This window comes from Borostomias antarcticus, assembly GCF_949987555.1.
Source record: "Borostomias antarcticus genome assembly, chromosome: 33".
Classification (NCBI taxonomy): domain Eukaryota; kingdom Metazoa; phylum Chordata; class Actinopteri; order Stomiiformes; family Stomiidae; genus Borostomias; species Borostomias antarcticus.
Genome location: NC_140266.1, coordinates 3,479,981 through 3,495,808, shown reverse-complemented (window position 1 = coordinate 3,495,808; position 15,828 = coordinate 3,479,981). Strand labels below are relative to the sequence as shown.

General features: G+C 50.0%; 1 protein-coding gene across 1 annotated transcript in view; it reads right to left on the bottom strand.

Annotated features, from left to right (window-relative positions):
* cacna2d2a (calcium channel, voltage-dependent, alpha 2/delta subunit 2a) overlaps nucleotides 1–15,828 on the bottom strand; it is a gene marked incomplete at both ends in the record, with an annotated part of 131,761 nt that overhangs the window by 45,238 nt on the left and 70,695 nt on the right. The window contains one exon of the mRNA XM_084460721.1: nucleotides 12,554–12,613. Coding sequence (XP_084316847.1) covers nucleotides 12,554–12,613 — 60 coding nt within the window. The remainder of the gene's footprint in view (nucleotides 1–12,553; nucleotides 12,614–15,828) is intronic.

Below are 15,828 nucleotides of genomic sequence, written 5' to 3'. Positions count from 1 at the left end.
AAGGGGGAGGGGCTATTCTCCGGCCTGACGTGCTGTAGCTCTTCACTGCACCCTCAGCTGTAAGGACCAATTGCAGGGGCCGCTTTGCAGTGGATCCGGGACCCTCCGCCGTCCAATCATAAGGCCTGATGACTGAACATCACTTAGGCGTCGGAAGTGTTTCTTGGTACCGCTCGTCACGGTCGACTGAATGGCGTCTTTTTCGTTTTCGCTGTTGTGTAACCGCCAGGCCGTGAGCGGGCCAAAGAGCCCCGACCCTCTCCAGAGGCGGGCGCAGAGTGGCCAATCAACAATCAACGGCGGCCGAGAGAAACCTGTTATTTTCAACCCTGTAATCATTTCCATCAGGCGACGCGCCGTCCCGCGAGACACTTCAAACATTTAGATCACCGGGGAAACCTTCCTCTCCACACATCAGCGGCGTGGCTGAGTGCGGCGTGGGGGCGGAGCTTGGGCCCGGGCTGTCAGCCACGGCCAGAACCAGGCGGCCACACGTTCGCCTGCTATGTGATACTGACGTCTCGTGATGCCAGACTTTGGAGACATCTCCATTGAAAATCATCGCTAGAACGGCGGCGAAAACCGACGCCACCGATCAGAGCCGCTGCCTCCAATGGGATGAAAGGCCCACCATACCGCCGGAAATGACGTCATCCAAACAAACTGGAGTGGAAAACCAAACAGATGATTGGACGGCGGAGGTTCCGGATCCACTGGAAAGCGGCCCCTGCAATTGGTCATTACAGCTGTCAGGCCGGAGAATAGCCCCCGCCCCCTTTCAAAGACCCTGAACACCAGATCCCTCTGACGGTTCGAATGTTGTTGTGACCCGACCCTTATTTGTCTTCATTTGGTGATAAAATACTTATTTACGTACTTATGTACTTCAACCTGTTACTGTTTTTAATTATTATTACTGTGCATTGCATTAGTTTTGTTGATTTGTGTCTCTGTGTAAAGTCATCATCACTCATCAGGGAAACCTCAGTGCTTCGCGAGTATAAATAAAGATTTGAAATGAAATGAAATGAAATGAGATAAAACGCCTCCTTCCTGCCTCCACCCAGCTGATCAGATTGGTTCTGTTTTGAAGGGGTCCGTGTGTTCGCGCCGTGTGTTGGATGGGCCACAGTGCGCACGAGGACACGTGCACGATGAAATGAATTCCAATAAACTTTATTAAATACTGCAGATCACAACATCGTACCCACGCTGTCGCTGTAGATACCCTGGCCTTTCCTCTCAACGGTACTTCCTGTCCGCAGCCCTGCTCTCCCCGGGGGACAGGAAGGTGGAACCTTCTGAAATCACATTTCACGGACGTCGGGCATGTGTTGAAACGGCCGGGCGGGGGCTCGGGGGGGGGGGGGGTTGAGTTTCGGAGTTCAGCCGGCTGGATTTCTTTGCGTATGGATCGGCGTGTCCGGTGGGTCCTGGCGAATCGATGGTCAGGGTTTAGACACGGAGCCACTCTCACGGCCCTCCGGCCGAGACCGTCCGTCCACCTCGATGGGCCGCGCTGACCCTCGGACGCCCGGAGGCGGCCCGGCACCCCCGAACGCCCTCTCCGCTCCCCTCCCTCGCTATCTCGTCCCCGCGCGCCGCGAGAGCCGAGTTCTCCGCCCCGTTCTCTGGTCCTACCTCGCAGAGAGAGAGGCGCAAGCGAGACCGCAAGGGGTCTCTCTCGGCGCTCGGAGAAACACGAAGGGAGAGGATAGAAGACTGAGACGGGGTGTGCGTGCGCGCCCGCGTGTGTGTTTGTGTGCGTTAGAGAGAGACAGGAGATGGAGTGGTAGTGTAGAGAGAGAGGAGAGAGAGAGAGACCGAGAGAGAAAGAGAGAGAATCGGGGAGAGAGAAGAGGGAGAAATGAAGAGCGAATAAAATAGAGCATTTCTACCTTGAAGAGGAATACTTAAGAAAATCACAGCCGGGCCAATCAAGACGCTGAGATTACCAAACTGTGGGGTCACCACGGCAACCGGCGAGGGAACAAAGCAGTCAGCAGAGCAGCGGTAGAAACAGTCAGAGAGGGAGGGAGGGAGAACGAGGGAGGAGAACGAGGGAGGGAGGGAGGGAGGGAGGAGAACGAGGGAGGGAGAACGAGGGAGGGAGAGAGGGAGGAGAACGAGGGAGGAGAACGAGGGAGGGAGGGAGGGAGGGAGGAGAACGAGGGAGGGAGAACGAGGGAGGGAGAGAGGGAGGGAGAACGAGGGAGGAGAACGAGGGAGGGAGAACGAGGGAGGGAGGGAGGGAGGAGAACGAGGGAGGGAGAGAGGGAGGAGAACGAGGGAGGGAGAACGAGGGAGGGAGAACGAGGGAGGGAGAACGAGGGAGGAGAACGAGGGAGGGAGAACGAGGGAGGGAGAACGGAGGGAGAGAAGGGCGGGGCTCTCTGGCGTTACGGGGGCGGAGGGGTGAGAATCAAGATGGTTGATTGAGGTGGACGGTGAAGTGTTACGGTACATTACTGAGCGACCTGCGCCCCGGTGGGGTTGTTGCATGTGCATCATTTAGGTGAACCTGGTGCCCTCCTCGTGACGGGGGACGAGTGAAGTGATCGTTTCACGACCGTCTTTTTATTAAGCCTTGCGTCCTTGAGCGAGCGGCCTCAAGAGGCAGACGAAGACTGACAGGCTAGAGTGGGACTGCGCGACCACATGTAGACCGCAGAAAATCTCCACTCATGAGGGAAATGTAATAATTATTTTAGTAAGTAAGTAAGTAAGTAAGCTTCATTTATATAGCGCTCTTCACAGCACGGATGCACAGAGTGCTTTACAGTAATAAATTAAAATGGCAATACAACACGAGACAAGATTAAAACGACACAGAACAGATAAAACAACAACATTGCGAGCAGCAAGGCGTTATAGATGGCCGAAGGCCTGCCTGAACATGTGTGTCTTAAGACGTTTTTTGAACATGAGTTCAGTGGCTGGCTCTCTCAGGGCCTGGGGAAGAGCGTTCCAGAGTCTTGGCGCCACCGCCTCAAATGCTCTGTCACGCTGAGTTTTTAGTCTGGTCCGGGGCACCGCCAGGAGATCCTGGTCGGATGACCTCAGAGACCGACTCAGAGAGTGAGGGTGTAAAAGTTCTGAGATGTAGGCCGGGGTCCTTATTTTGACCCATATAAACCTATAGATAAAGAATTGTTGTAGGCAACACCATAATTGGCTTGATGGTGTATAATTATACTCGAATAAGTTGTGCTTCATTGTGATTATGAACACTTACATTGACAAAAGTGTCCACAGCACAGTTTGTTAGCGTACATTTAATGCACAGTCAACAACAATTTCTCCTCGTGGATAAATAAAGTAGGCTACCTACGTATCTATCTATAGTAGCTTATGTTTCAAATCACAGAACAAATAGCTTTCGAATGCACTCTCTGCCTCCTATTCAGCTTGAACAAAACATTGATGTCGCAAGGAAGAAATCTATACCACCAAGAGAATGTGTGCAGGAACATAGAAGGATTACATAATAGATAAGGCAGCCGTTAATAAATCATTAGATACACAAAGCTCGTTACCGTAGTTCCTTTCAGTGTGTTAAAAAGTCCTAGGGACCCATTCAAGCATGCAGCTCCCTCCAGCAATTGTTAGAGTTATTGCAAAATCATTAGATAGGCAATAACACATTTATTAGCACATTTTACTGCAGTTCGGAAATCAATTATTTATCCAAAGCGATACACCATATGAACCGGTGTTCCTGGGTGTTTCTGGGTCTCGAAGCAGAAAACTTTTGAGTTGTAGTCCGACGCTCTGACCACTGGCCTCTCTACCCCCTATCTACCCCCTCACTACCCCCTCTCTACCCCCTCTCTACCCCCTCTCTACCCCCCTCTCTACCCCCTCTCTACCGCCTCTCTACCCCCTCTCTACCCCCTCTCTACCCCCTCTCTACCCCCCTCTCTACCCCCTCTCTACCGCCTCTCTACCCCCTCTCTACCCCCTCTCTACCCCCTCTCTACCCCCTATCTACCCTCTCTACCGCCTATCTACCCCCTCTCTACCCCCTATCTACCCCCTCTCTACCCCCTCTCTACCTCCTCTCTACCCTCTCTACCTCCTATCTACCGCCTCTCTACCACCTCTCTACCCCCTCTCTAGCCCCTCTCTACCCCCTCTCTACCCCCTCTCTACCTCCTCTCTACCCCTCTCTACCCCCTCTCTACCCCCTCTACCGCCTATCTACCCCCTCTCTACCCTCTCTACCCTCTCTACCCCCTCTCTACCCCCTCTCTACCCCCTCTACCGCCTATCTACCCCCTCTCTACCCTCTCTACCCTCTCTACCCCCTCTCTACCCCCAATCTACCCCCTCTCTACCCCCTCTCCACCGCCTTTCTCTTTGAGCCGCTAATCAGTTAACCCATCTACAGGTACGTTATTAACACATCTACAGGTACGTTATTAACACATCTACAGGAACGTTATTAACACATCTACAGGTACGTTATTAACACATCTACAGGTACGTTATTAACCCATCTACAGGTACGTTATTAACACATCTACAGGTACGTTATTAACACATCTACAGGTACGTTATTAACACATCTACAGGTACGTTATTAACACATCTACAGGTACGTTATTAACACATCTACAGGTACGTTATTAACCCATCTACAGGTACGTTATTAACACATCTACAGGTACGTTATTAACACATCTACAGGTACGTTATTAACCCATCTACAGGTACGTTATTAACACATCTACAGGTACGTTATTAACCCATCTACAGGTACGTTATTAACACATCTACAGGTACGTTATTAACACATCTACAGGTACGTTATTAACACATCTACAGGTACGTTATTAACACATCTACAGGTACGTTATTAACACATCTACAGGTACGTTATTAACCCATCTACAGGTACGTTATTAACACATCTACAGGTACGTTATTAACACATCTACAGGTACGTTATTAACCCATCTACAGGTACGTTATTAACACATCTACAGGTACGTTATTAACACATCTACAGGTACGTTATTTACACATCTACAGGTACGTTATTTACACATCTACAGGTACGTTATTTATCCTCAAGGGGAAATTGTTGTAGACTGTGTATTACATGTAGGCTAGCAAACTGTTGTGGACACATTTGAAATCGAGCCCATTGTAAATTCAAGTGTTCATCAACACAATGAAAGGGGGTCTTGTTCAGGGGGGAAAAACAATGAGGCTTGTCCGGGTATAATTATAGAGCGTTCCTACAGGACCTGCACGCCTCCAGAGCGCTGAAACGGGCCAGAAAGTTTGTGGCCGACCCCTCCCATCCCAGTCACGCTCTCTTTGAACCAGGCCCCCAGGCAGGAGATTGCAGTCCACGCGCCATAAAACACATTCTTCCCCAGAGCCATCAGACTTAACATCAAGGCTTGTGTCCCCCCCCACGACACCCCCCCCCCCCCACCCCCCCTTCCCGGCCCCATCTTAAATCTTATATTACTGTAATGAATGACCTGTGACTCGATTGGCTTGTCCAAACGTTTATCCATGGCTTTCACATAACTCTACCTGGGGCATGTCCAAGTGACGGTGACAGCATAACTACATGCTGTAGTGGCAATTCACACAAGTGTGTACATGTATACACACACACACACACACACACACACACACACACACTGTCATTGTTTTCCCTACCAGAGCCATGCCAGTGTGTGTGTGTGTGTGTGTGTGTGTGTGTGTGTGTTGTGGATAGCGTGTTGGATAGCGGCTCTTGAACGCATCCCGGCGTTGCGTACGTAGCCGTACCGGCCCGTCTCCCCCGCTGCCAAGGCAACCGGTCCATCAGATACGGTTGCCGGGGACTCCTGGCTAAATTGTACACAATCGCTCTGTAAGATTTTCTCCCTCCCTGGTTTGGGTCCCTGCGCTGGCGGACAGATGGAGGCTGGTTCCATGATGGCGCGGGATGCGGCGATAAGGCTGTTTACGAGTTCCATTACGGGCGCGGCGCCGGCACACTGTCTCAGCACCGCCACGGGTGAGAGGGGAGGTCGCGGTTGAACTATAGGCGCAGTTTATTTGTGATTATACAACGTGTTTATGCTTATCGGCGTTTGAACTACTCTACAGTATATATCTGGGTGTTTGAATAGCTCTGCCCCCCCCCACCCCCTCCCTCGGCCTCCCACCCTGATAGGCTGCTGCTACGGCTGCGATCTAAACAGGTTGGTTCTGGCTCACACAGATGTGCTGAAAACCAGCCAAACCTGGTGGCCAACTAAACACGGACGATGACAACAACGGCAGCTCTCAATCTCCACAGAAGCTGGAGGGAAGTGGAATATTTCAGACACAAAAGGAGGAAGTGATATGGTGCCAGTGTTGGGATGTATGAGAAAAACATGCCGCATTTTCACTCAATAGAGTTAAGCATGCTGTATAATAGTGACAGTCATGTGCAGTAGCTACATTGAAACAGGAGGTATGCTGGAAACAGACATACTTCTCTCGCCTGTTGTAAGATTACAGTAGATTTAGGAGTGAGATTTTCTCCCGAATTAGAGTTGTGTATTCAAATGAAGGTGGGTGTAACCTTTTAACTAGGGGAGTAAATCTCACACTAGTATTGAGATAGTCCATTAGAAGTGTGCTTTACTCATCATGTATGGGCTTGAATAACCCTTTCGATACGACCACGTCACCGGCAACATTTTAAAAATATCTAACAAATATTTAATAATATAAAAAAAATATCTGACAAATCTAAAAAATTCCTCACTCCAACACTTGCTGAAAGCTGAGAAACTGCGCTTTCTAGTATTATAGGGAAAATCCAATTAATATTTAAAATGTTGTCACTGTACTTTCAGGGTTAAAAGGGATAAGGAAGAAGCCCTGTCTCAAAGCCAGTATTTCATCTAGAACTGTTCAACAGAATGTGATTGTACAGACAGACGCGCTAATCTACCCAGAGATGAACAGAGGTTGTCAAGATGCTCCAGGAAGACAAACAGGGAGAGTAAAGAGGATAGGAGATGAGGCACCAGGAAGACAGGGAGAGTAAAGGGGATAGGAGATGAGGCATCAGGAAGACAACCAGGGAGAGTAAAGGGGATAGGAGATGAGGAATCAGGAAGACAAACAGGGAGAGTAAAGGGGATAGGAGATGAGGCATCAGGAAGACAAACAGGGAGAGTAAAGGGGATAGGAGATAGGAGATGAGGCATCAGGAAGACAACCAGGGAGAGTAAAGGGGATAGGAGATAGGAGATGAGGCATCAGTGTAGCGAGGCTAGCTCCTTTGGTGTCCATCTATGTTCCCTGATTTGCGTGCCTTGAAGAAGGACCGCCCTCATATTCTGCAGCTAATGGAGCCACTCCGCTGTTCACAGAGCTGCTGCCAGGATTCTCCCCCGTTTCATCTGAAGGGCCAATTAACTCAAATAGAGGCATTATAAGGAGGGCTAACATGGCAGTCCTGCAACTTCCACCCCCGGCCACTAGGGTGCGGTCTAGCTGAGGGCAGCTCTGCCTATCTGACTGACTGGCACCATATTCATGTCTACCTGGGCTGCGTTCCGAATCGCATACTTCTACTTCTTACTACCAGTACCTACTACAGCTGCCCTTAGAAAGTACGTACTTTGCAAGCAGTAGGCATCCAATTGGGACATACTACCTTGTCATAACATTGCGCCTTGAAATTAGCCCCCATCCGTCGCTGTCCATAACGCGACATTCGTCTACAGCTGTCAACTCGCGCATGTGACGCACATTACCGCTGCGCAAAGGATTGTGGGTCAGAATAGCCAGAAAAGCCTGCTGGCTTGCATACTGCAAAATACGACCGGATGTAGTAGGTCATCCTGGTACTTTTGCCATACTGCATGTGGCATACTATGTATTGGGACATACTACATTCTGTTTTGGCATACTATATAGTAGGGTAGTAGGCGATTCGGAACGCAGCCCTGGTCACTGAAAAGCAGAAGTTAATTGACAATTCCATTGTTTTCAAATGTGGGAGAAAGGTGGATGTTAAAGGGTTATTAACATGGTAGTTGAATGTGACAAAACACATTTTTTGTAACTATTTTTTATTATTCAGTCATTTCAATTTATTAAAAAACATTTTGCTAAGGCTAAATCCTCCCTGTAAGAGTTCAACCAGACTGTCTGGGCATGGTAATGAGAACTGTCAGTGTCAATTAGCTATGACTAATATCACCTTATTCAATGATAATAATTGTTTCTAGCTAACGAGACAATTTAAGATAAAAGCACAACTATAATGTCCTTATGAAAGCAAACTAGCTAGCTAACGTTATCAATAACCTTGGCTTACCTTAACCTTAGTCACCTTAGCTAACGTGAGGATAGGGGAATGGTTAACCTTCTCAACCGCCTATTTCTCCAAAACTAAAGAACGATCATATTTAATACCATCATCTGGTTTCTTCAATGCCCTCTTATGCAAATAGCATATACAATTTGCAAATTGTGACCAACCACCATGTTAATCCTTTAAGAAAGAATACATGAATAGATGAATCGGAGATCACACATTCAGCATCACACGTTCACTGGGGTTGTTTCTTTGAATAATACTGTGACACACACACAGCCACCAACACACACACACACACACACACACACACACACACACACACACACACACACTCACACACACACACACACACACACACACACACACACACACACACACACACACACACACACACAGCCACCAACACACACACACACACACACACACACACAGCCACCAACACACACACACACACACACACACACACACACACACACACACACACACAGCCACCAACACACACACACACACACACAAACACACACACACACACACACACAAACACACACACCTTTTCTTGGCCTACAGTATGATGAAAGGTTTGATTGATTAAAGAGTGATGATTACAGTAAATGGCCTGGAAGATGGCTGCTTCTCTCTGCTCCCGCTCTCCCCCTCTCTCCTGCCTTCTCCCTCATCCCTCACTCCCTCTCTCTCCACCTCTCTGTCTCACCCAGTCTCTCTCTCCCTCCCCTTCTCTCCTCTGTCTCTCCATCAGCAGAGTGCCCCTCTCTCCCTTAATGGCACAGCTATTAGCGCTAATGCATTTCAAACGTACAGCAGCTGCCACATCCCAATCTGATGGAAAGTGCATGTCTTCCTCCTTCTCTCTCCGGCAATCTCCCTCCTTCCCTCTGACCATCTCCCCGGGGCCTCGCACATCACGGCCACACCCTCCCAGCGCCAGCCGAGCGACAGAGATCATAGTGTGAAGCCTGCATGCATCCATGTACAGTTGCTAGTCTTGTACAATGCATGTTCAGTACAATCCGTTTGCGCGGATATAAAACCACCGGCTCTGGTATCGACAGTGCGGTTGCGTGGGAACGAGTATCGCTCCACTGCAATCTTTTAGCCGGCGAGCGAGCGAACGCAGCGCCTGGATACTGTTCAAATTCAATCCCCGTGGCGTTAATGTATTCCAGTCTGTACGCGCTGGCTGGGATCAAATCTCATATGCAGGACCGTTCACACAGTAGATAGCGCTGCGATTAGATAACGCTAGGGAGCTTTTATTTGCTTTCCTCCCTCATCCAGTCGCCCCTCCGGCCCACGTAGAGCAGTCACGTCTTCTGGGTTTTAACCTGACTGTGCGCCAGGGTGCTCTGTGCTCACCGGGCCTCCAGAACCAGGGACCCACAGGGATGACTCTATTGGCGGACACAATGAATGGGCCAATGAATGAGTGTCTGACAGGGAGACAGGGCCCGTGACCTTGAGAAATCAGGAGCAATCAAATACTTTAATGTCCATTTCACGCGCCATTTCCTCCCGATGGATTTAAGGCCCCGGACGGCCACTACAACGGCCGTTACGACCGACGTCCCGAACGCTGGCGATATCCACGATCGTATCTATAGCGACCGGCGCTGAGGTTACAATGAGAGATGAAGTGTGCGTGTGGGTGTGTGCGATGCGTGTGTGTGTGTGTGTGAGCAGGGTAACAGATGTGACAGCAGCCGTTCAGAGGAACAGGCGTGTCTTTGAGTCCTGTGAGGGGGTCCGTGTTAGTGAAGGGAGCAGATGGAATGGGCCAGGTACGGAGCAAAGCGTTAATAAACACACACAAAACAAACACAAACACACACACACACACACACACACAAGCTACAAATCTTTGCCCCATTCACATACTTGACACTGTATTAATCTCCCTCCCTCTCTTTCTCTCTCTCTCTCACACACACACATACACACACGCACATTCTATCAAAACACACACACTCTCCGTCTCTCTTGCACAAACACCTTTTCTCTCCGTCTGACTCCACCCGTTAAGTTGCTCAGCTCTGCTCCAAATATGCCCAGAGAGCATGCAGGCCTAATCTAATTAGTGTGTCAGTCAGCGGCGTGTTCACCCAAAAAGAAATGAGAAAAGCGCGGAAAAATCGACAAACGTGAAAAATCTTCACAAGCATGTGCCATATCTGCCTCACCTCCCCCCCCCCCCTCCTCCTCGCGCCCCCTCCTCCTCCTACGGCTTTTTAATAGTTTCACCGTCACCCCTGCCGAGATTCATTACCTGCACTAATTATAAAGGCAAATGAAATCAGCTCCAATACATTATTAATGGCAGAGCACCATTAGGAGTCACTTGCAGTACAGTATTTGCAAAAATATGAGACTTTCAAACTGTTTTTCGTGCCCGTGCAGATAAGAAGAAGGTGCACAGATGCAAAGAACCCAGGGGGGTCAGACAGAAGGAGAGGGAGAGAGAGAAAGAAAGAGGCAGAGAGAGAGAGAGAAAGAAAGAAAGAGGCATAGAGAGAGAGAAAGAAAGTGGCAGAGAGAGAGAGAGAGAGAGAAAGAAGGAGTGAGAGAGACAGGCTGAGCGAGAGGCAGAAGGAGGGAGAGAGAGAGAAAGAGACGGGGCAGAGAGAGATAGATAGAATGAGAGAGAGAGAGGGAGAAAGAGAAAGAGACAGGGCAGAGAGAGAGAGAGATAGAGATAGAGAGAGAGAGAAAGAGACGGGGCAGAGAGAGAGAGAGAGAGAGAGAGAGAGAGGGAGAGAGAGAGAAAGAGACGGGGCAGAGAGAGATAGAGAGAGAGAGAGAGAGAGAGAGAGAGAGAGAGAGAGAGAGAGAGAGAGAAAGAGAGAGAGGCAGAGGGGATGCAGTGGAGAGAGTACAGGCTTTTCCACCTGAGCAGGTATTGATGTCATATTGGACGTGGCTACCTATGAACAGGTGTTCCTGCGTGTGAAGCCACCGTGACCCAAACCCAACTACCTGCATGGGTGGACATCGCCGATGGAGGGCGTGTTAAAGCTGACCGGACGGAGGGGCAGGGAGACCTGCAGACCACCCAGGCCTGAGGAGAGGTCAGATGCACCCTGGGAAACAGGAGGATGGAGGAAGAGGGGCAGTACTGCCCCCACAATCAAGGCTTCAGAGGGCAAGCTACCATGAACAAAAATGGACTTCGCTGGGAAGTAGGTCTCATAATTATTCCGTTTAAATCAGTTAAAGCCTTTTCTCAAATATTCCCCAGGAGGCGCAGGGTTAAAAATCCATTTGAGGGAAGTGTACCATGACAGCGAGCCCATCTCCCTGGAGACAGGATGTGACAGTGGGGAATGTGTGTGAGTGTGTGTGTGTGGGTGTGCATGTGTGTCTGTGTGTACTGTAGATTGGCTGTGTGAGAGACTGTGTGTGTGTGTGTGTGTGTGTGTGTGTATCAGTATGTGTGTGTGTTAGCAGAGCATCTGTACATGTATGTTTGTCAATCTCAGAGCCAGCGGAGCACACTGGCACACAGCACAAACCCACAAAGGAACAGGTCTTAAGATCGGGCACTGGTGAATTTACAGCAGAAACAACATGAATTATATTATGAAATAAAGTATTAAACAACCTATTTTGAACTGAATTGTGTGTGTGTGTGTGTGTGTGTGTGTGTGTGTGTGTGTGTGTGTGTGTGTGTGTGTGTGTGTGTGTGTGTGTGTATGTGTGTGTGTGTGTGTGTGTGTGTGTGTACGTGCATCTGAATCAGTGTGCTATTTTAAAACGTGTCACGCCGATCAAATTAAGTTACAAGGTCAAGTTCCAAGCTAAAGAAGAAAGACATGTTGTGAGCCCAAGAGGAAACAGAGAAGAAAAGAGATGGACAGATGGGGTAGAGAGGTGTGGACCGGAGGGAATGGAACCAGGGAGGTAGAGGAGGAAGTTGAGAGGTGTGGACCGGAGAGAATGGGACCAGGGAGGTAGAGGAGGAAGTAGAGAGGTGTGGGGAGGAGAGAATGGGACCAGGGAGGTAGAGGAGGAAGTAGAGAGGCGTGGGGAGGAGAGAATGGGACCAGGGAGGTAGAGGAGGAAGTAGAGAGGTGTGGGGAGGAGAGAATGGGACCAGGGAGGTAGAGGAGGAAGTAGAGAGGCGTGGGGAGGAGAGAATGGAACCAGGGAGGTAGAGGAGGAAGGAGCCGCTGTGGGGAGGAGAAGGGAGAGAGGAGGGCGGGACTTTACCGTGATGCCATCCTGCCACACATGTTCCTTCTGGAGTTGCTCCGCCTCTCTGGCCAGCTTCTGCAAGAAACAAGGGACACAAGAACAGTGGTCAGTGTCAGAGGTCAAGAGGATGCCGTGTGTGTGTGTGTGTGTGTGTGTGTGTGTGTGTGTGTGTGTGTGTGTGTGTGTGTGTGTGTGTGTGCGTGCGTGCATGTGTGAAAGCGCCTTACTACTAATGTAAGCCAATCTGCTCTCTTGGGAAAGCACTGCTGTTCATAGGTTGTAATTCAAGAGGGTGTGACTGTGCCAGGACCCGGTATGCTGTACAGTGAGTCTACACAGTTCTCACCCCCGTCTGGGGAATTCCACTACAGCACGGCAGCAGCTAAATTAATACGAGCTTAACACCATGTACTGCACTGCACTGAGAAGTGATACACATTTAACTGCTAAACAAAATAATGTTCGCCGAGTCTGCACTTCCGGGATCTGTCATGTTGTAACGGGGGGGGGGGGGGGGACTCTATCAACCGAACGTGAAACAAACGAACAACACAATAATTGAGACCGTAAGCGGTAATGTTACTGAGTCTGAAGATTTTACGGATGAGGGTGACATTTATGATTCGGAGGAAATTCAGGTCTATTTGTGACGGGTGCGGTGGCCCTTCCGTATCACTGGGTCAGCAATGCGGTACTGGGAGAGCCAGCTTGTAAAAAATACAATTCTCCATCGGATTGCATTGGTGTGCTAATTGTATTTTGTGCTAACGTTAGCTCGCTAGTGCTAGCAGCTACAGTAACGTGCTAGGGGCTAGGCCTGAGGCCCCAGGGCTGAGGGTCTGTGCTGGTGCCGAGCCTAGCACTGGCCTGGGGATGAGCACTGGCCTGGGGTGAGCCTAGCACTGGCCTGGGGATGAGGGCTCGGAGCTGGGGTGATAAGACAGCAGTGCTATAGCAGAGATAGCAACGCCGCTGATGCTAAACGGCGCACGCGCGGGATTCTCCGATGCTAGCTTGGCAAACGTTTGAGCCTGAATTTACAGGCCTAACCACAGAATTCCCTTTCTTCACCTTATTGCTCAAATAATGAACTATTTAAAAAAAAAAATAATATTGCAAACAAGAGACAAAAGTCATGCAATATCCCTTTAAGTCACCCAAATACAGTATGACCCTAGAGGCAGCCTCTCTTCCTTCACTCTTTCTCTCTCTCTCTCTCTCTCTCTCTCTCTCTCTCTCTCTCTGTCTGAATGGCACTCGTCTCTCCATATCTAGGTTCTCTCTCTCCGCTCCCACTTCAATCCCCAGGCCTCTAGGGGGCGATCTGGGTCCTGTCCCAGAAAATCCCATCCATCCGTATCGTCCCTCGGCTCTACAATTACAAAGTGTATTTAGACTCCCACTAAGAGGACTCATTTCTGGTGCAACATCAAAGGCACCGTTCCCCAAGGACAAGGGAGGGCTCTTTCTATCTGCTAAATTACAGGAAAGTCGTGAACTCTATCGTTAAAGAGAGAGAGAGAGAGAGAGAGAGAGAGAGAGAGGGAGAGAGAGAGAACTGTCCCATTTCTACCTGGCAGCCCACTATCCAACAACAAACCCCTCCCACCCACAGAAGCCCAGCCTTAGCCCCGCCCCTCTCGCTAGAGACACCACCGACTCCTCATACAGGCTTTTAGGGACGTTCGTACCGAATAACGGGTCGAATCTTGTCCGTTTACATTTCACCAATCTAATTTGTGAAGCATAATGGCTGAAGAGCTGGTTCATTAGGTGCTTCCACGTGCTTGAGTATTGAACGCATTTCATCATCCTCATTTCATCATAACAACGATGTAAAGATTTTCATTCATTTCCTAATGAGATAATGAAGCAGGGAAACAGTGAAAGGTGCATCTTGAGCAAGTAGCCTATGGAAATGACAGCCACATAATTCAATAGAGGCAGCACAGTCACTGCATGGCACGCAACTGAGGGAGGGTTCAACTCTGTTCATATAAAGGGCAGCAGCAAGAAGTAAGTAATCTCCTCCTGTTTTTCAATTAACGATAAACACTGAAGAACTGAACAATAACCTCAACCTTGGATCTGACTGAATACGACTGTCAGAGAGTGAGATTCATGTTAGTTTGACCATTGAATATGTGACGTGTTTAATATACTTGGCGACTTCTCAAGGACAGGACCAAAGGACGTCTTGAGGACAAAAAAAAAAAGTGTGTCCATGTCCACAAGGCCGCGTTTGCAGAAGTCCCCTCATTTTTTTCCCCCCCTCCCATCTTTCACAAAGATCTACGGCCCATCCCTCCATCCTCATGGCTCTCTGTTTCTCAGTGTTTAATCTGTCAGTAAGAATCTTCGCTCCGTACCCTCGGAGAAATCCATTTCTCTCCTCCTGAGCCGGACGCCGGTTCCTCAGTCCGCCCCAGGGCCCCGCCCTCTCTGCATCCCTCTGCCCCAGTGGGGGGCACCATCTCTCTGCGCCCGTATCTCCCCGGCAGCAGCGTCAAAGCCCCCCGACCCCCCCCGCTCCAAAACACCCATACGTCTCCATGTGTCTTCCCCTTCCTCTGTGTTGCCCTAGATGGATGGGCTACACAAACAGGCTATGAATCAGAGTGAGAGATGTGTCGGGGAGGGGTGGGATGTATCATCTCTGCTGGTGGCTGGAGCCAAGCAGCTTAGTGAGCGGGAGGAGCCTGGCGAGATGAGCTCAGTACAGCGTAGATAAGCCCAGGACGGGCCCACACAGAGACGTCGGCGCCGGCTCACTCTGCCCCGCGCCGGCCGCCGGTATCACCGCCGTCCCCGGCCGGTCTCTAAGAGAGAGATAGACAAGGCGAAGATATCTCTACGCGGCTGTCGTGTGCTTTACGCAGCGGAGAGGTTAACCGCGAGCCGACTCGGGGGTCCGCGGCGATGCAGCTGCCCTCCGGGGGACTGCGCCCTGGTCTCGCCAGATCCGAATATGGCCGGATCCCAAGGGGGAGGGGCATATTGGGCCGCCACTCCCGAGGGTGGTTAGTTTAATTTCGGCATGAGGATCCACCGCTTTACAGTGACCCTGTCACAGGCTTGAGAGAGTCAGGTAGCTGGTCGTCAGGTACAGTAGCTGGATCTCTCTTCTGGATCACGGGCCTGAGAGAGTCAGGTAGCTGGTAGTCAGGTAGCTGGATCTCTCTTCTGGATCACAGGCTTGAGAGAGTCAGGTAGCTGGATCTCTCTTCTGGATCACAGGCTTGAGAGAGTCAGGTAGCTGGATCTCTCTTCTGGATCACGGGCTTGAGAGA